General features: G+C 37.8%; 1 protein-coding gene across 2 annotated transcripts; it reads left to right on the plus strand.

The window, feature by feature from the left end:
* Window positions 1-391: 391 nt before the first annotated feature.
* LOC114530752 (nucleolar protein 6-like) lies at window positions 392-26,247 on the plus strand. 2 transcript variants are annotated; one of them, XM_028552368.1, is made up of 25 exons: window positions 392-530; window positions 1,328-1,582; window positions 1,670-1,849; window positions 4,326-4,494; window positions 4,749-4,892; window positions 5,397-5,557; window positions 11,035-11,155; window positions 11,556-11,623; window positions 11,712-11,813; window positions 12,059-12,174; window positions 12,566-12,743; window positions 13,333-13,452; window positions 13,544-13,692; window positions 13,924-14,173; window positions 14,924-15,038; window positions 15,494-15,648; window positions 21,508-21,668; window positions 22,223-22,375; window positions 22,729-22,826; window positions 22,928-23,052; window positions 23,191-23,283; window positions 23,904-24,089; window positions 24,792-24,893; window positions 25,693-25,737; window positions 26,035-26,247. In XM_028552368.1, the coding sequence occupies exons 1-25, from the start codon at window positions 483-485 to the stop codon at window positions 26,158-26,160; spliced, it is 3,420 nt and encodes a 1,139-aa protein (XP_028408169.1). In that variant the 5' UTR covers window positions 392-482; the 3' UTR covers window positions 26,161-26,247. The 2 variants fall into 2 exon arrangements, with proteins under 2 accessions (XP_028408169.1, XP_028408170.1); XM_028552369.1 differs by having other exon boundaries at window positions 419-590; window positions 26,035-26,246.
* The last annotated feature ends 788 nt before the right edge of the window (window positions 26,248-27,035 follow it).

The following is a 27,035-nucleotide window of genomic DNA, read 5'->3' on the forward strand; positions in this document are numbered from 1 at the left end:
TCGAACTCACAAGCTCTACAGCTCTCTGCATAGTTTTCCAGCCTCCTTTAATAGTAAAATAAATAACGTTGTACTCAGTTATTGTATAGAGGTCAGTTAAAAAAAAAGTCATCCCAAGCACCCCCGTGCGCTCGCCTTAATTCAACTGACCTCTATGCTATAACTGAATGCAACATATATTTTACTATTAAAGCGCCTGGGTACGAGGCTGATAGTTTTCGATCTTCGCTGGAAACAGCCTTTCTGAATATCGCATTCATCAAATCGCATTAAGTTTTTAACTTCATTTTTGACTAACACGTAGCAGTAGTGAATCAGTGAATGCGTCGCGAGTATTTGGATTAACTAGTGACGTCATCAATTTTCCCCACTGACTGGTCATATTGTGGGCTCACTTGGAGCGACCACGTGTGATGTGTGTTGCAAATTTTGTAAACAGAGAATGTATCGGATAGTGTGTTGATTTTTTATTTTTGAAAATCATGAAGCGAAAATCGAAGGATAGTAGCGATTTAGAAATCGTCAACAAGGTATGAATAAACATCTCATTGGTATGGAACCGTATAATTTTGAAATTCGATGATTGTTAGGTAAAGGAATGCATGTTTTTGTTCATCTGCATGTTCATATAAATCATATTTAAACTCCATGCCTAAGGGGAAAGAACTTGCGCAGACACAGTGCAGTGTATGTGATAGACTGATATATCACCATCAAATGTAAGAAAGGAATATTGCCAGATAGTAGGGTCAAGGTGAAGATGATGTCTTTTTAGTCCTTATATAAAATTTTATGTGCTACTTGCTGTTACATGTTCATTGTAGGCCAATAATGCCCCACCGATGATTGTTATAGTGATGGCCGTAGTGAACTTGATTATGACAAAGCTGAATTTGACTATTTATTGAGCCACCTATGCCTTAGCATTATGCTGTGTCTAATGCCAAATGGGTTAATATGTTCGCATTTTATTCCTGAGTTTAGGGAATTATTTTATTAATATCATAGTAATTTTTGTTTACATTTACAATTTTCATATTAGTTATTCTGATAGACTTAATGCATTTCATTTGTTCATGGTTCCTAGAAGGTAGTCGTAGACATACTTGCATGCTGTAGCTATGCAGGTAAACCAATTCCTAAATGCAAATTAACGAATGTGTCTTATTTGTCATGAGCTTCATGAATTTACGAGCACTGGCCCCAAAATTGTGATAAATAGTTGCAACTGCAAACATAGTAGTGCAAAGTATGTTGGTTGAGACTCATGCATTCTTTCATGGTGAATAAAACCATTTGACACAATGGACTTCTTACATTATTGCAGGCCACCAAAGAGGATGAGGTTAAGCCTGCATTTCATTACTCTGACAACAAAGAAAGCTTGTATCGACCCCCTACTTCAGAGGAACTGAACTCATTGAAAGAGACCGAAAGCTTGTTTCATTCCAGCTTACTTCACATGCAGATAAATGAACTGCTTGCTGAGGTTTGCCTTCGCAAGAGAAAAAAGAAGCTAGAGCAGACATTGCACCTTTTGAATGAATTGTTAACATCATTGCCGGATGGAGAACAACAGGATGTGAGTCAACCTCCTTATCAATGCAAAAACAATTCAAATTCCCTTTTCTATTACCAGTAACAAAGATCAAATCATTTGTGTTTTCAGATCAGTGATCTTAGTTGGCTGCCAAAGAATGTTCATATTCCCCTTCCTTCCTTGCCTGGTCCAGTAAAAGGAAAGTTCATCTTTAAGAAACCAGAATCTGTAAATGTTATTGGCAGTTACCAACTTGGAACTTTGTGTAAACAATATATCAATATAGACCTGGCAGTCCAGTTACCCAAGGTATATGTAATACAGTGGTTGTCAAACTTGTACTGATGTTCTCAGTGATTGCCTGACTGATATTTAAACTAATTGAAGGAAATAATACATGCAGCTACAACTTCAACCAACCTGAGCTCAGCTTAGGTATAGGTAAATATTTAGCCTGCGTCACAGTCCACTGGCTAGTAAATATTAGGCTGGTGAACTTAAAGATCTCTGGTTTGATCCCAATGCAGTAATTATTAGCATTTGGGCGGGTTTTGGTAATTCAGTACCTATACCGGCCATTCCATGGGCAGCCTAAATTTGGTAATTCAGTACCTATACCGTTCCATGGGCAGCCTAAATTTGGTAATTTAGTACCTATACCATTCCATGGGCAGCCTAAATTTGGTAATTCAGTACCTATACCGTTCCATGGGCAGCATGACAATTTATACAGGAGAATGTTTTTGGAAGTTTATCAAGATATAATCACATACATTATTACATTCTGTATGTAAATTGACAAATTTATGAAAATTTTTATGTACAAATTGTCATGCAAATTTGGGCTGTCTATGATAGTTTACAACTGTTCGGAGAGATGACATATATCTTGCGTTGTTATATACGAGAAGACAAATGTTGAAGGGTTCACCATATATATATATATACATATACAGGGTGTCTAAAAGAAACCCGAATCCATCTTTGGCACGTTATTGTGCGTTGATTTATAGGTTAAACGAGCGTAATTTTTTTATATTAATTAAGAAAGATCAGGCTTTTACCTGTTAAATGACACACTTTTCGTACCAAATAAAGGAAAAGTGAGGGAATACGCCGAGTTCAACGAAAAATATTGGTCAAAATCGCATTCTTTCACCTCCGCGCGTGATTAATGCATTGAGAAACAAAAGAATAACCAATTAGTCACAGATGTGTCAAAACTGCAAAACTAATTGATGATTAATTTACAATTTAAACTTAAGAACATTAATTAGGCTCCTACATCTTCGACATGACCACCGTCTCTTTTGATGCACAGTTGACATCGTTTTAACATTGCCTGGACAGCTCTTCTGATAATCGGTGGGTTATTTTGCAAAGCGTTAACTTCGTCACGAGTGCGGTTCCGCAAATCGTTGAGATCAACCGGCGGTGTTGTGTAGACCTTGTTCTTCAGGTATCCCCAATGGAAAAAGTCGCAAGGGGTAAGGTCAGGGGATCGCAGTGGCCATTCCACGTCATGGTAGAGGGCAATGATACGTTGACCAAACAGTTCTCTCAAACGGTCACGGACGGCAATTAATAAACGGTGTGCCGGAGCTCCATCTTGCACCCACCAGAGATTTCGGAATGCTCCTCTCCTTTACATCTGGAAATTTTGTTGACGTTGTGGTACCACGTCGTTGTTCAACATTTGCAGATAGTTTAATCCACTTTCATTTCCGTCAAAGAAAAATGGCCCAATTATCTGGCCGTTGCCACAAAGTCCGATCCAAACTGTCAGTTTTTGTTGACTAGAATTGATTTCGAAGTTAAATGCGGGCGGTTGTCCTGGAGCAGCATACTCCCTAACGTTGTGGGTGTTAACTTGGCCGTTCATGGCAAAACCAGCTTCGTCTCCAACAACGAATGATCGCAGGAATTCTTCGTTTCGTCTGCAACGGTCAACCAGCCATCGCGCAAACTGCAAACGCCGAGCATATATAGTCTCGAGGAAGGAGTTAATGTCGGATGTGCATGCTGTAAGGGTACATTTTCAGATCTAACCTCGTTATGCGGTTGAACGTGGCATGTGGTAGGCCAACACCATTCCGTCTTGCGCTTGTGTCTGTAGGATGATCAGCTAGCCGCTGTCTGACCACCTCAATGTTGGCTTCTGATCTCCCCGGGCGCCTTCTGCCAGAATTCCCCTTGTTTCGGTTTAGTGTTGTGCCATGTTCAGAAAACTTTCTTACATTTGACCAAATTGTTGAGAGTGCAGGCGGTTGCCGCTCAGGAAAACGTTGCCTGAAACTCTCCCGAGTTCTTTGCAAACTTCCTGTTTCATGAAATGTTTTCACAATAAATATTCGTTGTTCTGTTGTGAGTTGAACCATTTTTGCAATAACAAAATTATGCGTATGCAACTGCATATGCAAAGTTAATTGACTAACCTAATTCCCAAGAGACTTACGTTTACAGTCAGTTCTCTGAGGTGAAAGAATGCGATTTTGACCAATATTTTTCGTTGAACTCGTATTCGCTCATTTTTTCTTCATTTGGTACGAAAAATCTGTCATTCGACAGCTAAAAGCCTGGTCTTTCTTAATATAAAAAAATTACGCTCGTTTACATATTAATTTATGCACAATAACGTGCCAAAGATGGATTCGGGTTTTTTTGAGACACCCTGTATAGCTTCATTTTGGATGCAGTGACCGCTGACTTGTAGCGTGGACATATTCATGTACAATTGTAATTTGTAACACCACTTATGATTTACCACTGCAAATATTCTTCATAGAGCTTAATTCACAGTAAAGACCATCTTAATCTACGCTATCACTACAAGAGGGGTATATATTTGGCAATACTTGCTTCATTTATTAAAAAGAGCAAGCTCTTCAAGAGTGTTGCATTTTCCTGTCACAACGGAGAGTTATGGAAACCTATTCTTTTATTGAGACCAAAAGGTAATTATAAAAATTTTAAAGGGTAGTAATAAAATGTCATATATTGGGTTAGAATTATACTTACAGTTTACTAGGCATTAGTTTAAGGAGATTTTTACATCATCCTGGGGCTGGCTGTTAAAATAAACAAAATGACTTTCAGGTATAGAAATGAGTATATGACAAGATCATGGCAGTTGTATAGTAATCCCAGCAAAGTAATCTTGGGTGACCGGGCTCATATAATCACCCCTTGAAATTTCAAAATTTTTCAGGACAAGTTGGTGATAAGGTAATCATCAAGATTTTTATAACCCTTGGAAGCGATGCTTTTAAGTTGGCAAGAATGTCTCCTAAAATTAACAATCTTCAATATAATTGGTTCTTCGGTCAAGAAAACGGAATGGTTGAAACGGCAGGTATAATTAAACGGCGTGTACCTAAAGCTTAATACAATATTCCATATCAAATTTATAACAATGGTAACAATTGAAATCATATGGCCCGTTTATGCCATAGGCGGCCCAAAATTGCGCGATATTTTTTCGCGCGAAAAATTTTTCGGCAATTTGTCAATGTAATGTTATACACTACATTGGCAAATTGCCGAAAAATTTTTCGCGCGAAAAAATATCGCTTAATTTTGGGCCGCCTATGTTTATACTTGCAATTTTAGGTTCGATTTTATTTGCGATTTTCTTCTTTTGATAGATCGGAACGAGTAATTAGTTACGAATGCTCTGATGTAAAAGAGCTCTTATATGAACATGCGTAACTAATTCACTTGTTCACATCTATCAAAAGAAGAAAATCGCAGCAAAGATTGTAAATGTAAACAGGCCTGTATAATTTGCCATGTATACCCAAATAATATTAAAACTTATAGTTGTTCTTAATCATTGTTATTTTTTTACATTCTTTAGACCCCGTACCAGCAACGCCACACTATAATGCTACGATTTTAACGGACATGTTAATGGAAAAACATCTTCATTTTCTCTACGGGAAATTGGCTCAGCACCAGTCTCTTATTGATGCCATTGTGTTGTGCAAAATCTGGTTACGTCAACGACATCTAGACGAGGTACATATTTAAAAAGTTGTTTTTATTGTATAATAGCTGATGCCAACGAATGATTCCATATAACTTAAAGCTAATTCAAAGTAATTCAAAGCCACCTAAGTTGGCGGCCTGGTGCCTCACTCGCGTCAGTTACAAGCCAATTTTTCAGCGATATTTTCGGGGAAGACACTAATTCCTGGTGGAGTCTTTCCTGGATTTCCTGATGCTGGGCCAGTTGTCTCCGCTCGTCCGAAACCTATCGTAAATCTTCAAATAGGTCTTTTGCACTTTAACTAAGCTTGTCTTAAACGCATCACCAGCTCGTGTGTATTTATGAAATGGACCACTGTGGAGAATCTTAGTCATACTGCTCAACATTTTCATGGCTGCTTCAGTAAACTCGACTGCTGTAGGATCCGGAGGGTGGTCGTAGAAACCAAGACGATTATTAAACAGAAACGCAGTGGCTGATTCAATGGACCAAAACGTTAATTCGTCTTCAAGATTTCTTACTGTCTCGTCATGTTCTCTGAGATGGTTTAATCGCTTCATAAAGTCCTTCGCTATACGCTGTTCAGCAGAGGCAATTGCTTCTTTACCTCTTTCGGGCTGAAAAGTCGAGGAGATACCAGAGCCCGATGTGGTTGCCATTCGTCGTAATTGTTTGACGTAATCTTAAAACCTTCACCGTCTTCACAAATTTCGTCTATAATCTCGTCAACGGCCTCAAAGCCAGGTCGCATCTGAATTTTCTGGTCGGTACAAAGGACTTTCTCCACCGTCCTGGCATCGGCTATGTTTACAATTCGCATATCCAGTAATTTCTCTTTGTATATTGGGCCGAATTTTTCAAAACATTTTGATACGATTTCAAAATGCGAACCTTGGCCAAGTGAATAGCCCAGAATGTTTCGGAATGTTCCGTTTGGGCCAGGTATTGAAGAAAACGGCAGCTTTGCTTCGACGCAGCCACGGCAGATGAACCGCGGTACCAGACGGTAAGAGATGATCTCGGAAGCCGTCGGGAGAAAAGAAATCTAGAAAAGATTAACGCCATTGCTATAGTGTTTTTTTCAAAGATATTTTATTTGTTGGTGTAATTTCCGCAATAATTTCCTTAGATTTCCAAATAATTCCTTCAACGATAAGTTTTTCCTTATATGTATAGCCCATAGCTAGGGTCAAAATCTAACACGAAGCCTGGTACGGTTTTATCGCTTTATAATAAGCTAATTATACTTGAACAACAGAAACACATTTAACAGTAAACATTGATTCTTAAATACGATGCTATACTGGTCGTATTCTGAGTATATGGACGCTTGACAGGCTCAAAAGCAATGCTTGTGGGGAAAAATGAATAACCGTGTAAAATTAGATTAATCAAAATATATATGCGTGTAAACATGCGTTACTTTATAAGTATATCATTACTTATATATAGACCCTTGCTACACTGTTCCGGATTAACATGGGTACGTCATCAGTTTAACTTGTTTTAGGGCATCTATACCCAAAATTCAACACAAAGCCTGATATACGGTTATATCGCTTTATATGTATAATAGCCTATATATTTGAGCAACAGACAAAAGTTAACAATAACAATTGATTGTTAAATACGATGCTACAAGTCGTATTCTGAGTATATAGACACTTGGCAGGCTCAAAAGCAATACTTGAGATATTGGTCCTAATATAAGTCCTATTTCTAAGGAAAAAAACGAGAAACGTGTAAAATTAGTAAAGTGCATATGCGTTCAACCATGCATTATTTTCTAAATATATATTATTACTCCGGCGTCAGCGACGGAGTTGAAAATTCGCCCCGGTTTTGTTTTGTTGTTGTTTTTTTATTTAACAAAGTTATAGTTTTGTCCTATTTCACTCTTCTGAAGACCCGTTCACATTCGCAATTTTTGCTGCGATTTTTTTATAGATGCGGACGAGTGAATTAGTTACGGGTGTTCATATAGGAGCTCGCGTACTGTACACATCAGAGCATTCGTAACTTATTACTCATTTACATCTTCCAAAAGGAGAAAAACGCACATTAACTCAGAGCAATAATTGCAAGTGTAAACGGGCCTTAATATTGTGAATCTTGAGCGGCAAGTGTTGAATCAACTGACTGCCATAAACCCCCAGACCATTACGAATCTGTTTATTCGATCACAGGCGAAAGTGTTATTTCTAGTGCTCTACAAACTCACTTGCATTCTACATTTGTTTACTCAACTTTAACTCGCCATCAAAAATGGAGTAGGACTACAATGTAGGTTAGAACCTTTTCTACATTTAATCTGATCGTTATAATTATCCTAGATAGTGTTTAAAAATTCATGAGAATTTTCTATCTTCGTTTAAACGTGAGCCGGATTGGTGTATCTGGTCTCATTATTCCGCCAATAAGACTTCTTTTCACTTCCTTTTCATCAGCGTATTCCAAACGGTAGCTGAGTAATATTTTGCTTACCAAAGTGTAGATCGTCGCTTCAGCTATTCGCTTACCTAGACACATTCTTGCGCCGTGACCGAATGGCAACGAGCCGAAAGGATTTATCTTATGTTTCTTTCCCGTTACAACGTCCCGCATCCATCGCTCCGGTTCAAATTCATTCGCATCTTCACCATGACAATCCTTATTGACTGATAGCAGATGATTCTGGATGAATATATTCACGCCTGCTGGGATGTGATATCCATGAAGCTCGATGTCTTTGTCAAACGCACGAGGAACCACGGAGGCGGCTGGGTATATTCGTTGCGATTCTTTCAGAGCTGCTTTGAGATACAATGGAATCTTGTCAGCTGAGATTTTCTCGTCCGGGGCAAGGGAAGACACTAATTCCTGGTAGAGTCTTTCCTGGATTTCCTGATGCTGGGCCAGTTGATAGAGAAGCCAAAGACATGTAGTGCTTGTTGTTTCAATCCCGCCAGCCATTAATCCACTGATCACCCACACGATCTCGTGCGGTGCTTTCCCCTGAGATGAAAGGTATTGATGAAACGTTTGTTTTTGCCTCATGTCGGTTTTGGCTTGCACTCCGCTCGCCCCAAACCTATCGTAAATCTTCAAATAGGTATTGTGCATTGTAACTACGCTTGTCTTAAATGCATCACCGGCTCGTGTGTATTTATGAAATGGACCACTGTGGAGAATCTTAGTCATACTGCTCAACATTTTCATGGCTGCTTCGGTAAACTCGACTGCTGTAGGATCCGGAGGGTGATCGTAGAAACGAAGACGATGATTAAACAAAAACGCAGCGGCTGATTCAATGGACCAAAACGTTAATTCGTCTTCAAGATTTCTTACTGTCCCGTCATGTTCTCTGAGATGGTTTAATCGCTTGATAAAGTCATTCGCAACGCTGTTCAGCAGAGGGAATTGCTTCTTTACCTCTTTCGGGCGCAAAAGTCGAGGAGATACCAGAGCGCGAAGTGGTTGCCATTCGTCGTAATTGTTTGAAGTAATCTTAAAACCTTCACCGCCTTCACAAATTTCGTCGATGATCTCGTCAACCGCCTCAAAGCCAGGTCGCATCTGAAATTTCTGGTCGGTACGAAGGACTTTCTCCACCGTCCTGGCATCGGCTATGTTTACAATTCGCATATCCAGTAGTTGCTCTTTGTATATCGGGCCGAATTTTTCAAAACGTTTTGATACGATTTCAAAATGCGAACCTTTACCAAGTGCATAGCCCAGAATGTTTCGGAGTGTTCCGTTCGGGCCAGGTATTGAAGAAAACGGCAACACTTTGCTTTGCTTCGACGCTGCCACGGCAGATAAACCACGACACCAGACGGTAAGAGATGATCTCGGAAGCCGTCGCGAGGAAAGAAATCTAGAAAAGGTTAACAACGCCATTGCAGTATAGTGTTTTGTTATTAGATATTTTATTTCCAACTAATTTCCTTAGATTTTCTAAGAATTCCTTCAACGATATGTTTTTCCTCGTATGTAGCCCATAGCTATGGCCAAAATCCAACACAAAGCCTGGTACGGTTTTATATATCGCCTAATTGTTGAACAACAGACAACATTTAGCATGCTATAGCAGTAAACATTCATCATTAAATACGATGCTACTGCATGGTCGTATTCTGCATGAGTATGCACGGTCGGCAGGCTGAAAAGCAATTGTTTGAGATATTCGTTATAAGTTTTACTAAGCAAAAAACAAAAACCAATCAGTAAAATGTTTGCAACCTTTGATCACTATAATTTATTACTAAGGCCCTGTTTACATTATACCGCATTCGTGTGGTCACGACCTCAAAACTAGCCGTTTAAGAACGATTTCGTCACCATGTGAATCCGATATAGTGCATGTAAGCGTGGTCTAAAGCTATATGCACACGGTAACGTTTTCGAGCGTTTTACATTCGTTTTCATCCCAAAACGATTTCAACCGCCGACATATTTACAATAGAAGATGAAGCTAAAAATCCTGTTATACGGTGCAATATTTCCTGCAACTTGCAATGCAATTCTTTTGAGAGATGTAAATTTGGCAACTACCAAACTTTTGTCTTTATTACACTCCATGTCGTTTCTTACACTTACATTTTGAAGACTCTTCACTAATTTGCATCTCTTAAAAGTAGAATTGCATTGCAAGTTGCAAGAAAATTTGCACCGTGTAACATGGCCTTAACTTAACAGATTGGGCATATTTTTCCTCACGTGTGGGCGTCTAAACAGCATAATAGACAAAAATATTCGTATGTATAGCCTAGTTACCCGATACACGATTTCGTATTGGATTATCTACGTCGTTTCGATACACATATGGTATCGGATTTGTCTCGATTACACGATATCGGATTGATTCAAAAGATAAACAAAATGACGGGCAACGAAGAGCATGCAAAAAGCCCAAAAGAAAGTTCTTGCGGACAGACAGTGAAATGGAACTTCTTTTGGAATCGGCTACCTTTGCAAGCGTTTGATGTCCATTTATTTTTCCCTCCAAACATATTACTTCCCGGATTAGAGCGATTACAAGTACGGAAATAGAAATGTACCGAATCATTTTCATGTCACCTCCAGAGTGGAGTGATTTTCATTCCATGGAGCGCACCGGAACATCTCGTGTAACCGCAACGCCTGTCTGATATGGAAAGTAATCCGGTTCGCTACTAATCCGCGGTATTATGTATCTGGGGCCTTGGTCACGACCTCATTTTAACTTGTTTTACGGCATTTCCGTCTCCAGAACATTTTAGTGCAAGGTTGCTTTGAAAACTTTGCAGTATTTTGATGAGTGGCGGGAATGCAAATGAGCCAGCCATACATTCAGTTTTTTTCGTTCATTCCAAATTAATCTAAAAGGCGGTCTGGAAACCTTTATGGAACGTAGAATAGTACATATAAATAAATAATTTAAATGTGGCAATTTCATTAAAGCAGTGATACCCCTTGTTGAAAAACACTTTTTTCATAAATAATTTGTTTTATAAATAGTTGGTAAAAAGTTTTGTTTTTATTTTAGGGACTTCAAGGATTCAGTGGTTTTCATTGTGCTATGGTCGTGGCATATTTACTGCAGAAACATCAAATCAGTCCACACATGAGCTCTTATCAGATCATCAGAATTTTCTGGCAATTCCTAGGTATACTTACCACGAAAGTGTTTATCATGTTTCGTATGGGTTGTGTACATTTTGAGGAAGAGCTTTGATCATGAATATTTTTTGAATATTCATGAGTATACATTAGACATAAAAGCTCTTTCTCCTTTCCTTCCATCCTTTTTAAAGAAAACACCCACAGTGCATGAGATTATCTGTACAACTATATGTTATTCAAATGGGGGTAGTTTTGCCTAGCTCTGGTTTTTAAGTCACGAGTTATCCTATATGATTCACAACCGAACTTTATAAGTTTGGGTGCTCTTTCAAGCTGTTGTGATAGATTTTCGTACTTTGTTCCCATAAAGAACATTGCTCTTTCTGCAAAAGGCCATTTGCAACAAAGTATGTTTATAAAGAATACTTTCTGTCAATTTTATAGCAACTAGTGATTTAACAACAAAAGGCGTTTCGATGGTAGAAGGAAGTACCTCTGACGACGAACGAATGGTTAGAATAGATCGATTGCGAATCACGTTAAAAAATATTATAGGACGTAGCATGAAGTTCAACAATTTTTATTTTTCTATTTTTGCAGCCATCGATAACGGATTTTCATGGTAGTTTTGAAGTAGTTTTTGTCGACCCCTCTGGAGTGCTGAACTTGCTAGCTAATTCGTCAAAAACGACATTTCAGCAGGTTTGTTTTCAGTTTTATGGTCCGTGCTATAATTTTACATATATTTATGGTTAGAAGTAGGGGTCTCGTCGCCTTTCCATCATAACTGTAGAATTTTGTTCTTATCGGTTCGACATTGCTCTTCACAAAACGAAAATAACGAAATAACACAAACACAAACCCGACGTGGTGCCATCTTTTTTCTTATGGCGAATTGAAAGAGCTTATATCGATTCTTATTTTCTTCATATTTTTCAACCACATAGCTACAAGTGGAATCAAGGCGCGCGTTGGATATCCTTCAAGACGAATTTGTTGACAGTTTTCATCTTTTGTTTATGAAAAGCATGCCGCTGGTCACAAGATATGACGGCTTCTTCCGGTGAGTAAAACCATGAAAACTGGATGTCATGTAGTTAAAGTGGAAGTGAAGCCGTGCTTTTCATAACAATGTGGAGTAAAATTTTTGCCCTCAGATAAAATTTTTGCCCAAATTTCGCACTTTTTGAATTTTTCTCATCAAAAACACTAGTTCAAATTCATTTTAAGGCATCGAACCTAAACGTTAGATTCTCAGACAACACAACGTATTTCAAAAAGTATATACAAAACAAACAAAATATAAACAAACCGTTTTTCTACCTACGGACTTCACTTCCACTTTGAAATTATATATTATTATCGTAGAAATATGTGTGAATAGTGAAGAAACATTAATTGGAGGATATTGTAGTAGTTGCATAAGGCATCATAGATTTTTTCTATTTTTTAAGGCTGAAAGATGTTGATGAGTTAAAGAATGAGGTGAAGAAGAAGCAGCTTAATTCTGAATTGCTCGATTTCTCAGGGGACTGGTTACGGGTGGGCTTGTCTTGGCTCGAAACCCTTCTCTTAAAGGCTCTCGGAGAACGAATTGACATGCTTTTCGTTTGGCCAATAAGTTTTCCCGAGGTACGTTTGAAATTAAAGCCAGTTTAAAATCGGTGTCCTCATGCCTTGCAATTAAATGATTGAGGGTGATTTCTTGACTATTTTCGACTGCATTTTACGTCACATACGGTAACTGCAGTTTGGTTTCAGCAATGGACTATTTCCCTGCTAAACTAGGAAGTGCTAAACTAGAAAAATTCATTGGTTAGCGGGTTTATTGCGTTCGACGAAGGAGAACTCTTCCTAATCGTGGCATCACGGTTGGATGCTATGTCGTTTTGAGATTTTTGTGTTGTGGCATTTGCCTCGCTTTTTGTGTTTTTGCGTTTGCTTTGCCTGCCGGATTTCGTGTTGCGTCCTAATTTCACGTGCTTTCCGTATTTTCTTATTGTTTGGGAGTTAGGACCGGGCAATTGGGCTTTCGTATTCGCCTGTTTCATTAAGAAGTTGTAGGAATTGTATATAGATTATTTTTATTTTGAATTGTTTAAAATATCAGTGAGGATATCAAAGTATCAGGAATCTATCTTCCAGTGTTTCAACAATGAGAAATCCGATCACTGAACGCACTTGCTAATCCTTGATTACTTCTAGTTTTAATTTAATTTAGTGGACATTAAAACAAGAGCCGCCTTCATTAAGCGAATGTTCCATTGTTGTTGGATACCATTTGAATACAGATGCCGCTCACAGCGTCTTGCAAAAGGGACCAAATGCAGACAATGCCGAGGTATAGAAAATAATGTTCTTCTCGAATTTTTTTAGTTTTTCCTAGTTTTCCTTTTTTCCTGATATAACTTACAGTTTGATAACTTTTCCAGGCAAAGGAGTTTCGTGAGTTCTGGGGCGAAAAATCTGAACTTCGTAGATTTCAAGATGGCACTATTTCCGAGGCTGTTGTTTGGGATTGTGAAAATGCATGCGACAAACGAAAGATTTGCCAAAATATTATAAAATACATCCTTCACAGGTAGGAGATTTATCCGTCATTGCGATGTATTAGTGGAATAGAGCATAGTCAATGGGCAAAACTCGTAGTCAATGAGACAAAGCTGTCAGGACAAACCAATCATAATGCCTAAGTTTTCAATACTCCATGTAAATATTATGTACCATTTTAGTCAAGATTTATGCATTCTGATTGGGTTACTGAAAATGTAAGCCGTGAATCCTTTTCTATTTCTGTCTTTCATCTTTCCAGCCATGGCTGTATCGATCCTTCGAATATTCTCTTCACCTCGGACGGTTTGGATTCTTTGTTGAAACAAAAGGTCAAACTAACTTCTTCCAACAAAAAGAACGACAAGCATTTTGAAAACGGCACCGGTGAAGAAGCGATCCAAGCAGTCATACGAAGCTATGAATCTTTAGTTAAACTACTGCGTCAGTTAGATCTGCCCCTCGCCGTTCACTCCATTCAAGGGTTGTCTCCTGTGTTACGTGGAACTGAAGTAAGTGAACCATTCCTATTTAAGCGAAACATATATCTTGGCTACTAGTATGTACAGTATGTGGTTGTTGATATTGCATACTCAAGTGACTTGACCAATCGCAATCGCTTCGTTATATACAGAGGCTCTGACCAGATGAAAGCCCCTCTCACTCCACCAAGCGATTTTTTTAAAGAGCTTACGTCCGCACCCATTTTTGGACACATTGCCCAAAGGCAGTTGAATGAATTTTCTTCGCGCGTGAAACAATGCTGGTGAAAAACCGCTCCATTAACGAAATGTACATTCACGAAAATATTTTAGCATTTAATGTGGTATAACAACTGCCTAAAATAGACAAAACACTTCTCGCGGTTCGACCTGAGGGCCTTCGTCAGGAGAATTAGTATGAAAATCAATAGGGGAGGATACATGTTTTGTATGAGGGCAAAACACGTGATAAAAATGGGCCAATATATAAAAACAAAAAATCAAAGCAATTTGGAATACATTGCATTGCCAAAAAGACGCCTGATTGTGGGCTAAGAATAGCCCACATGCGTTTTTCGTTGCTGATCAGGCTTCCCTCATTCCCTCAAACGTAAATTAAGCTGCCGAGGTTTAATTTTAATCGCGGCTTGCCGTTTGCATTTAGGAGTTTGTTATGGAGGTCATCCGAGGGTCCCAATTTCATAATAAACGTGCATCTCGTAGTGAATTTGGTATAATCTCAGATAGTTAAATCATGATTACGATTAATATCCTGTTTAGGTTTTTCCTGCAGTGCCAATGAGCGTACGAGAAAATGCTGAACATGATAGTCTTAAGAGGACAACCTTACCTGTATCCACTGAGAAATGTCCACCTTGGTGTCCCGCGAATGAAGGTGAGACTTCACTTGAGAGGCTTGCACTCGATAAATATCTGCGTTCGTATTATACTTCATCATCAAACTATTGTCAATCGGTTTCATCAGGAAAGACACGCTAGGCTCGCCAAAAAAAAAGAAATGATAACTTTCACATCAATTTGGAGTATTAATTTGAATTACAAATTTTGCAGGATACTTTTTTTCGATGCTTTTTTCATAATAATCTGCGTTTGTATAATACTTAATCATCAACGCATTGTCAAACGGCTTTATTGCAAAAGACAGGCTAGGCGTCAAAAAAAAGAGATGAGGACTTTGAAATCTATTTGGCTTGTTTTAATTTTTTTGCTCGTTTCCCAATCAAGGTTTGTGAGCTCTCAATTCATCTCTCCCTTCATTCTCAGATCACTGCTTCCCTCAACTGCATGAATGGGTATTTCCTAATAACTTATTTTTTCATCGACTTTCAGTATTAATCCAGTTCGAAACGAGCGGTCAGTGGCCAGATGACCTTGAGGCAATTCAGAGGATAAAGGCAGCATTCCTTCTGAATATTGCGAGTATTCTGAAGAATGATCATCGTCTTTCTGCTGTAGCAACCACACAACATGTTGATGTTCTCAAGGTGAGTATTTTTTTCTAGGAATTCTTTTCGGCGGGTGATGATCGTATTATAAACTTAGCCGGCAATTTTTCAGAAAACTACAGTAATGAGATATTTGCAGCTTATTATGATATTCAAATATATTCGTTACAAACACCTCAGCCAGAGCATTGACATATCGAGGGCAAGATAGAAAAAATGTAGGCAGCTCTAACTTGCAATAACATTGGTAGATTTTTTCAAAAGTATTCTTTAGAAATGAATTAACCACTAACCATAATATAGTTATTTGGAGTTAAAATTAACCCTGGATCCACCACTGTTCCACCAGAGTGTTTCATCGTCTGACCTGAGCCCAGGGCCGTAGCTAAACCGGAGTTAATTTGGGGGGGGGGGAGTGTATACTCATATATTCATGTTTATATACCGTAGGATCAATAGCGTACAAAAGAAATCAGTTGGGCATAAGATGAATATATGAATAGACCCCCCCCACGATTTGCGTCACTCACTCAAAGGTCATACTTCATACCTCCAGTTGTCTTTGACGGAATATTGTTTGACCAGCTGCTAGTTCATAAATTAACTATCTGCCTGGTTTGCGCGTGCGCCGAATTTAGCAAAATATGGCGGGAAATTTGAACATCAATTTATAGAAATAATTGGGTAATATAAATGATCAAAAATGAGCGCGAAAAACCAAGAACGTGCAGACTACTTCATTTAAAGTGGGCGATGGAGTGGAATTTGTGCAAATATTGTTTCAGCCAAAGTGACTTTGCATTTGTGGCAGAAAATTGTTGTGAACAAAGGTTCAGAACACAAAATTTTGAGGACCTTTTAAATGTTCAGCGTAATAATCTACTCAAATTGTACAATTATTTTATATATTCAACTAATTTCTTCACAAGGAAGACTGTTTTTCTTTCTTCAACGCGCTTCTCAACTCGTTATAATCTTTGAACCCGATTTCCCTTGTGACTATCTCGGACCACTTCTTTTGAACGGCTTGTTTGGTGCAATCGTCCATCAATTTTCGTCCTTTTGTCGTAGATCCTGTCGCAACGCGCTTCAATGAAGTGCTTTCAGGTAATCCTATCTTCCTAAGACGTAGTTCGACATACGACGAGACGAGAACTTGTCTTCGTTTTGTTTCATGAAATCAAATTTGCTCATTTCTACAGCATTCGTTATGCGTGCTTCATCATCAATCCCCATGAAAGATGCAACGGCTCTAACTGCGCTTTCCAAATCTTCCAACATGTCTTCGTACAAAACAAACAGCACGTTAGGGTCATTTCGTTTTGCCCACCAGCTGAGTAAGTGCTCGAAGTAATTCGGATAGCTATGTCTCGTTCCTGAGAGTTTCATCTTGTTGACAAATTCGTCTAGGGGTATTTGCCCGTGTGGAAAGAATACCCCTTGAAAGAAATTAAAGGAACTGTAGAACGCGGCACAGGGCTCGCGAAAGACTGAGATGTATCTCCCTCCTTTGGGGCATATCTTCTGCCAAAAATGAGTTGTGAAACACCGCGGCTGATATTGGTGTTCTGCATCGAGATCTTGTTCGAGATCGTGAGCTAATTCGAGCCATGGGACGACGTCATCGATATCTGAAAAGCTCATATCGCCACCGCTTCTTAACTGATGGACGATTTGTTGCATCCAAGTCGTGCCACATTTTGATGGGGTGCTTATGATCACGTCAGTTGGTCGTGGAGTGAAATCTAAACCATTCTGCCTGCTTTCTGGTGTCATCAAACCTGACCAATTCCGTTTCAGCATTTCCAGGGCTTTCCACTATATAGCTTGCGATTCAATTAACTATTTCTTAGTCTTTCGCCCTTGGTCTGAAAGAGTGAAAAATGCACTTAAATAATGCAAAGGATGAGGTTTTTATGATTTATGATGACTCTTACTCAGAGAATCTTCATTTTTCAGTGGCGTAGCTAGGCTAATGATTTAGCCGAGGTTGAACGAGGCTTGGAATAACTTTGTGTATGGTATTGAAATGAGTATATAACATGATCCTGGCAGTCGTGTGTGTATTCATTCTATATCATACTTGTTTTGTTTCATTAAGACCAACTCAAAATCATCTCATGCTTCGTTGAATCCATAGTGTTGAATCTCGGGTAACCAGGTCATGTCAACAGCCCCTAAAGTCCGCCGCACACGAGAGCTAAACACACGAGAGAGGGAAGACTTAAACTTTGGATATTATATATGTTATGAGTCTTTATTTTCTATTTACGCGAGGTAGGAGATCTTTACAATAATTAATGTTCTTAATGATATTTTCTTGATTCGCTCTTTCTCTTCTCTTCTTTTTGATCTTCGTCGTTTTGTGTTCTTGTCTTTATCGTTGTTTCTGTAACGTTTCTCTAACGTTTCACACGAGTTTTACTCCGCTAGTCCACTGAAGGTTCGGGTGTTGTGTATACGCCCTTTTATAGTAACGGTTGAGGGAAACTTGCACACGTCATAAACCAGAGTGGGCTGATTCTTACCCAACCAATCAGCGTTGTAAGTTAGAAATGTGAGTTGGCGTTAGAAGCTCGTTCCAGCTCTCATATCTTGTTTGTTTAAAGCCTGGTTTCCATTTAGTCGTAATTGTCGTGAACATGTCATTTTCGCCGATGAGAAATTGTCGGGATGTAAATTCGTTCTCATTCCTGTATTCAAATCTGTCCTTGTTGACTGCACACGTATAGTATAATATTCTATCACATCAGCCACCTTGACATGTTCACGACACTCACGACTAAATGGAAACCAGGCATAAGGCGTTGTTGCACTAGTCGAGTTGGTCTTCTCCTCAATCGATCAATACTTAAAAATGTTCACAACTTAAAATATTTATCATCAACAACTATTAAAATTATCAAACATTGCTTCTGTGAAACTTATTTTACGACTTAACTACATATACTACTATTTTAATCGAATTAAGCTTTCCCTGACGTAATGCCTAAAATGCTCGACCGTGCATGAGAACTTTGCAGCTGCCTAAAACATGCATATTTTTAAATGCAACAGTTAAACTTGGCAATGACATACGACTGTTGATCCAGATGGGCACGTTCTGACAGGGCGATTGATGTTCTCACCTTACTACTTTATTCGATCCCACGAAATGTCATGCATGAAATGAGAAGTAACCAATGATCGCGAGTCGGGCCAAAAATCCTATCTTTCCTATCTTTACAGCTATTTTTATATGCATATAACTTAACATGATAAAGCCTTGCGTAACAGATATATTCAAAACCCGCAACCATGATGTACTCATAGGCACTTTAATGAATCTTTGTTTGTGTGTATTCGATTCGGCACACGAAAACTATACGCCGTCTTAAACGGGTCTAAATCTTCAAGCTATGCTATACTGTTGATTTTGCTTTACATTTAGATTAAATTATGAAATATAGCATATAGATGCTGCATGATGTCTTGCAAAGATATTGACACGCAGACATATAAACATAAAATATATTGAGCTTTCTGTGGAGTCAATGAATATATTATATACTTTGAATTTTATATAAGACAGTTTCGTATCATATCAATGTATTTTACACAAAAAGCTGGCAAAAGCAACGGCTTTAAATATACGACTTTATAAATATGCATTCGTAGATGATAAGGGCGATATTATTGAAATACGGGGTTCTGTAATAGTGTGATTTCATTCTTGCAATGACATACAGAATTCTTAATAGCATGTCAAAATTATTTTAATTGTACTTAGCTATTTACTGCAATTTCCCATGATACATCTACCCTTTTTTTTAAATTTAACTTTATTCATGTACTGGGAACTAACTGAGAACATGTCAATCATAACAGAGAATCATTTAAATCAATTTTGATGTAATCAAACGTGTCTGTGAACATAATATATCGTTTACCTCCAATAACTGGTGAACTACGTCCCACTTTAGTTAGCTTGTAAAACACTTCGATTCAGATCAAAAATGTGCATGAAATATGGTATATATCAAACACATAATATATATATATATATATATATATATATATATATATATATATATATATATATATATATATATATATATATATATATATATATTATCCGTGTGCATATGGTCAATGTAATTTTCTCCCCACAACAGAGCTTCGAGACTCGCGGTTATTTGAGACCTATTATCGCTTGCAAAAAAAACTTCCGGGTAGGGGCGATTGATTGGCAAGACATGGCCCTGGATTATCGTTCCAGTTCCGTTAGAGCTCACTAATTACATTGAATCCCCTAAATTTCATTTTGAATTTCACATACGCGAGAAATTTATTGATCAAAGGAAGGATTTATTTCAGTAATATCGTTGTTTACTTCCATATTTTTCCACATGGGTTTAATATATCTCAAAAAAGCAAAAGTCACAGATATATAAGCTAAGGGCCTATAAGTATTTCATAAATAAAATTCACAGAGTTTAGCGACAACGTTTTTACTTCGCTGGAATGGTTTTACAAGGAAAATTGTTTTTCTTTCTTTAAAGCACTTCTCAACTCGTTATAATCTTTGAAAGCGATCTCTTTTGTGACCACCTCAGACCACATTCTCTGAACTGCTTTTCTGGTGCAGTCGTCCATGAGATCACGTCCCTTTGTTGCTGATCCTGTTGCAACGCGTTTCCACGAAACATTATCTGGTAATCCCATCTTTGGAAGACGATAACGCGTTGCACGACGAGACGAGAACTTGTCTTGGTTTTCCTTCATGAATTCGAATTTGCTCATCTTCACAGCATTCATTATGCATGCTTCATCATCGATTTCCATGAGGGATGCAACCGCTCTAACTGCGCTTTCCAAATCTTCCAACATGTCTTCGTAGAAAAGGAACAACACGTTAGCGTCATTTCGTCTTGGCCACCAGCTCAGCAAATGCTTGAAGTAGTTCGGATAGCTATGTTGCCACCGGGACAATTGCATGCTGTGTACGTATTCGTGCAAAGAAATTTCCCCTTTTTGGAAGAATATACCTTGGTAGAAATTGAATGCGCTGTAGAATGAGGCACAAGGCTCGCGATAGACAGCAATGTATTTTCCTCCTTTCGGACAGCTTTCCTCCCAAATGTGAGAGGTGAAACACCGCGGCTGATATTGTTGTTCTGCATCGAGGTCTTGTTCGAGGTCGTGAGCAAATTCGAGCCACGGAACGACTTCATCGATATCTGTAAAGCTCATGTCGCCACCGCTTCTTAGCTGATGAACAATCTGTTGCATCCAAGTCGTGCCACATTTTGATGGGGTATTTATAATCACATCAGTTGTTCGAGGAGCGAAATTTAAGCCATTCTGTCTGCTTTCTGGTGTCACGAAATGTGAAAACCTTTCTTTCAACAATTCCAGGGGACCGCTGGTTTCCTTTGAGGCAGACATCTCAACTTCGCAGCTAGAGCTTATATAAGATACATCAAACACAGTTTGTTTGTTTATCGGAAATACATATTAAAATTATAGCTATGTATTTGGCAAATTATAAAAGCTATGTCGCTGTGAGTGCTATAGAGAAGAAAGCTTTGAAATTTTGATATAACCTAACGTACCTCATATAGAGATTATGCAGAAATGTGAATGAAATGTGGTATAGTGTACATTGAACATGTAATCTCAGTTCAGCTCCACGACCAAGACTCGGGTTTCGGTTGGCCGGTGTTTTGGAAAATTTATTTAAAGCGATTGTCAGCAGCACTTTATTTTCCATCCGAAGCGTGCATGCATGCATGCATGTATAAAATATACCGGATCCAGAGAGGGATCCTGAAGTATATATAGGTATATACTTTTCAAAAAGAGACCTAAGACATCTTCGTGGTCTATCGTTTAAGCTTTTCATCTTTTTGCCTTTAGGATGGTTTCGTTTTCCGTGTCAAGTTAGCGCACTATCGAGAAATGGTGTTGTTGAAAAACGGCGAAGGAAATGAAAATTCAGGGGCTGTTATGGAGAATTCTGGACAAGAACTGGAGAGAATTCTAGTGCATCTGCCACTTCTCTCTAGTATTATCCATGGGTAAGTTTGGCATTCCTAAGAAAATTGTTTAACAATGCAGAGGACACGAGGAACTTGTATGTCATCGCAATGCGAAGTTGGTGAAGAAGGCAATTTCATCTCTCCCAAAAAAGGCTTGTGTGCAATAACACTCTGAATTACATCTATCACACCAACATTGCAGAATATAAGTAGCTTGTAGGTATCCTAAGTAAGTATTTAATACTGCAAAGCTTTCGGCTCGTTAACCCGGGTGCAACTACTGTGAAACTCAGGTAATTGTGAACAACTATACGTATTGTTCACCAGTAGTTGCATTGATGAAGGCAGTGCTAAATACTTACGTGGTGCCTATAAGCTAATTTACTTATATTGTAATATCACCATGCAAAATTACAAGAATATTACAGAGGCTGCATGTCACTGTTATAATCAGTGATGAAGCTGTAACTGTTATAGGAAGTGAACAGTGTTTATAAGAAAATTTGTGGTCTTTTATTGTAGGAAAAAAACACGCAAAAACCAATGTTTTATTCGTGTCTCTCTTACCATTTAAATGTGCGTTTGCTGTTTAGAATTCAACAACAATATTCATCCTTTGGTGGCAGTGTTCGACTGGCCAAGCGCTGGGTCTCTTCCCACATGTTGTTGTCCTACTTTCCTGAAGAATGCATTGAACTAATTATGGCTCATATATATCTTCACCCATTTCCCTACACTACGCCTGCGTAAGTATCGTGAATAAGTGTTTGAATAGATTAATGACGAGCCTCAACAGATTCTATAGAAGTATACATGTATTGTGCCCGTTAACGAAAACAGATCACGGATAATATGTAGCAGTCGCATATCATTTGCGCATGACAGTCTTCATTGAATGGCATTTAAAAGAATAGGCATGCAACATTTGGGATGTTTTATAGTATTTGCCATTTGAATTCACCCCTTTCTCTTGAGTGAGGCAGGTGGTAGCATGCTACAGTCCAAAATTACAGGAGTATGGATACACTGTTTAAGTTTCTCTTATCCCGCATGTATTTTAGTTCAGTTTTATATTCTATCTTGCTTCGAATTTCTTTAGATCTCCAACTACGGGTTTTGTAAGGTTCCTTTATCTCTTGTCGACGTTCGATTGGAAAAACAGTACAATGATACTGAATTTCAACGATTCGTTAAAAGGTATACCATAACATCGTTATCTATAGAGAACAGTGGCTTTTATAATGCTACTTTAAAAAGAATGAAAGCGAAATTATATCGTCAATTATTTCAATTTACAGCCGTAGATTGTCAGGAAATACAATCGCATTTCACTAACAACAGGAACAGGTTGCCAGCTATGGTAATTGCCACACCGGAGGATAAATTTTCTTCGTATTGGACAAGAAAAAGTCCTTGCTCAATGGTAAGTTATAACTTTGATTAAACCTTAGTATTCTTAACTATGGGATTTTCTTTTCTTTGGTAAGCTCCAAAGCTGTAACTTCATCCCTTCATCCCTTCTATTTTTACCTATGGTCATGATCGTTTGTTTCCATTATAGATTCTAAACCGTGTCACTGTGTTAGCGAAACAGTCATATTCTGTCCTTCAAAATACGTTGTTGCACTCTGAAAGCAGCACTGACGATTTCAAGGTATGAATTCCATGCTATTAACTTATTTTTATCTGTTGAGGACTTTTTCAAGGAGGGTTACTTACGGCGACTTCTGCGCGCCGGTTCTGCTCATAGAAATAAGAGTCTGGGCGATTTATAATTGCTCAAATTTCCCTTCTTTCCAGTTTCATGGCACGATCGAACTGGGGTTCATATTAATGTATAGAATCATGTAGCATAACATTTTTGTGTCAGATATACCGACTATGCATCGTATTTCGAGAAAAAGGGCAGTTTAAAATTTAGGCAAGGTATTAGTAAGCATTACCCCTGCATACCACGTTTAAGGTGCAGTCTTAAATCAGAAAATTGGTTAGTTCATATTTTCATACGGCCAAAGTGTCTATTTTCACGATAGATCCACAAAAGGACTAAAATTTTTTTGAGGGCACTCATTGGTGCAACGTTTTCTCGTTGTATTTTCAAATTATGTAATAGTTTACTGGAAAGAATGCGATGCGCTCAATCAGTATAATTCTAGCATCTTTACTGGGTAGAAAGTATCATTGACTGGCGAGGAAGATTGCAATCTCGTTTTGTAAGTAGCGTAGACGTTTTTTACAATGAATTGATAGTTTGCCTCTGATCTTTAATTTTAGTTAATATTCCGCCCATCGTTAGAAGATTACGATGTAACAATCTTACTCCACGAAAGATTAAATCCCAGACGTCATCAAGCGGTTGATTCAACCAAGAATTGTGTATATCACATGAAGCCTTTTCCAACGATGTCTTTACCTGTTGTCAATTTTGATCCTGCGGAATGTTATTTTGACGAGCTTCAGGTGAGAATGACCGTACAAGCCATAGGCATCTCAGTTGCATGAAATTAGGCGACAGGCAGTTGACTGTTCGTCAAACGTGTGCCAATATTATTTATATACAAGATAGGAAAGTAAGAAAACTTAAAAGATAGCATTGTGACCAAAAATCATAGACTCTTAAAAAATGCTTCTTACATTGCTATTATTAAACGTATTTAAAACGTCATTTACTCATGGGAAAGGTTTGATTTTTCCCACCGAAATTACTATTTAGCTAATTCGAAATTCTTCGAAAAAGATCAGGTTAAATAAAGAACAAAAGCTTTTCACAAATGATGACTTAATGTCATAATATACCCAAATTTTTTCTTGACTAAATTGATTTGTGTCGGAAAGGACCTTTCATGATAGCAAATATCAATGTTAGTAGGTAAACCATTTCCCCAGTGAGTCTACTGGTCACTCTACTTTTGATCCCAACATCAATTAGCACGATCTGACTGACAAAAGTGCTGATACCCCAAAAATGGCCGATTTTCTTCATCGTTAAAAAGGCTAATTGCGATGTAGAGTGAATATCCCAAAAATGGAAAGAGCCACAGAAATTCTAGCAAAGAGATTGCATTATCGATAAAATATCGCTTCAAAGGCACTTTAAATTTGACTGCCGCAAACGCTTTTCCTATAATGGTAAATTAGAATTGTATTTATCTCAACATTTAGGAAGCTTTCTCAGACGTGGCATTGTTTTTTCGCGATACCTATGGTGGGGACAGAATTGGTGTTGTGTGGAAACCAGAAATTCTTCAGCCGACTCAGTTCAAGGTTTTTTGCTTTATTCATTCTTATATAAGTTACGAAATGGCGATATTCTTCACCTCCATAGAAAAACAATGTAAAAACGAACATTGCATGCATAAAACTATTGCATGAAATACATACATATCAGACCAATACGGGTTGTTTATATGAGTCAGGTTAACCGATCGAGATTTAAAGAAGTGGAATAGAGTAACGCTTGTTTTCAAAAAGCTCACTCACACTCGGACTCATTGAGTGTGACATATAAATTTATGTCAATGCTAGTCAATGAGAAAGTTCTTTATGAATAGGTGCAATGATTTAAGGTAAAACATTGAAAATCAAGCCCCTATTCGAATGGAAATACCGCCATGAAAACGTTATGAGAAGATTAAGATCTCCCACTCAATGAGTTTAAGTGTGAGTGAGCTTTTAGAATACAGGCGTAAGTCTTTTGAAGTCTTTAGATGTAGCCAAACATGCAAGCATAATTATTCCATTATTGGTATGAAACACCAAGCCAGGATCATAATGTTATATACTCATTTAAAGACTTTGAAGTCAGTTTACGCCCTATTTAATCCCGGCTAAGTGGGATAATGTGACAAGTACCTAAGATTCTCGTACTTTTGCGTGGTAATTACAACAGAATTTTATATTACAAATTTCTCATATGCATGGGTTTAGAAATTGTCGAAGATAGCAAAAAGCGTCATCTTAATATGTATATTTCAAGCAACTGAATAAGACAAACTGTGGACTGTAGAGAGACGTGCGTACAAACTATCACGTGTATATTTACCTGAGAAACTATCTTCTCTAGGTTTTTGGCAGTCAGTATCGAATTCCTACCGAAAGTAACAACCAGGTAAAGATTTTGTATGGTACGAGGCCTACGTAGTACTATGTTCTTTACAGCTGTGTGATGACAGACCGAACTGCATGATATATTTCACCTCCTAATTTTCTTGCCAAAATTACGAAAAATGTCTGGCGTGAAGGCGAGGCTTCATTGAGGATCTCATTGCATGTGAGCGATTAATAATGCTTCTTCGGGTAATTCATTTTGTCCAGAAGTCCCTCTCAAAGAAAACTATTGTGTTTTAGTCTTGTAATTCAGCTATTTTTTACATCACCAGTAAAATTGTGTCGTGCTTTTTTTTAGATGAAAGGTGCTAAGAATACTGTCGTTCCAAATATTCAAGCCATTTTGTCGGATTTTCAAATTATTGGCCAAGGACTTGTAAAGAATGTTGAAGTGAGAAATTTGCCAGCGAAAACGTTTTCATAATTTCTATACATGGTATATATACGTAGTATATATTTATATTTACAATATATTTTCACCACTACAAGCTACTGCCTAGTTATTTGTTACTATTGCTCACCGCCTGCTTCTATACAGAAGATTTAGCTATTTTGCGTTTGTAATTAAATTCAAAGAATTTAAAATAAAATAAATAAATAAATAAATTGATTTAGATTTATTTATTTATTTTAAAATTTATTTGCAAGAATAAATTCAAATTAACTAAATTAATTAAATGGTCCACTACAAATTTTTTTTCTTTTATTTTATCAAGTTAGCTTTATTACTTATTGAGTTATCGTGCAAAAATAAGAAGAATTAGAATTTTAGTTTGCTAAGAAAAGCGACGAAAAAAGTTTTGCATGTATTCATAAATTATAGAGAACAATATAATAGAACAATGAAACGATAGAATAAGCCAATTGACCCCTTTAGTTTGCTCCGGGAAAAACCCTAATTAATAAAACGTTTTGTTTAATTCTTCCGTTCTTTGTATATTTTTGGAGAAAAAATATTCAGGATCACTTAGGGATATATTAAAGTTTTCATCCCTTGAAATTTTAAAAACAGAATAAATCGTGATTTTTTGTAGTGGACCGCCGTAATCTGATTTGCAGAGGGAAGACTATTATTTGGAAACTGGGAGTGCCTGCGTGCAAGTCCTAAGTTTAGGACCAGCCAGGGGCGCCGGAATATGGATAATAACGGGGGCAGATATTCATATATTCGTGTTCTGCATTATTAACTTTTTTTGAAATCGATTGTTTTTACGATCTGCGAACACGAATATATGAATATCTGCCCCCGTTATTATCGATATTCCGGCGCCCCTGGGACCAGCAAAATCCTTGCAACAA

Source organism: Dendronephthya gigantea, unplaced genomic scaffold, assembly GCF_004324835.1.
Source record: "Dendronephthya gigantea isolate DGI-Jeju-01 unplaced genomic scaffold, DenGig_1.0 000065F, whole genome shotgun sequence".
Taxonomy (NCBI): domain Eukaryota; kingdom Metazoa; phylum Cnidaria; class Anthozoa; order Malacalcyonacea; family Nephtheidae; genus Dendronephthya; species Dendronephthya gigantea.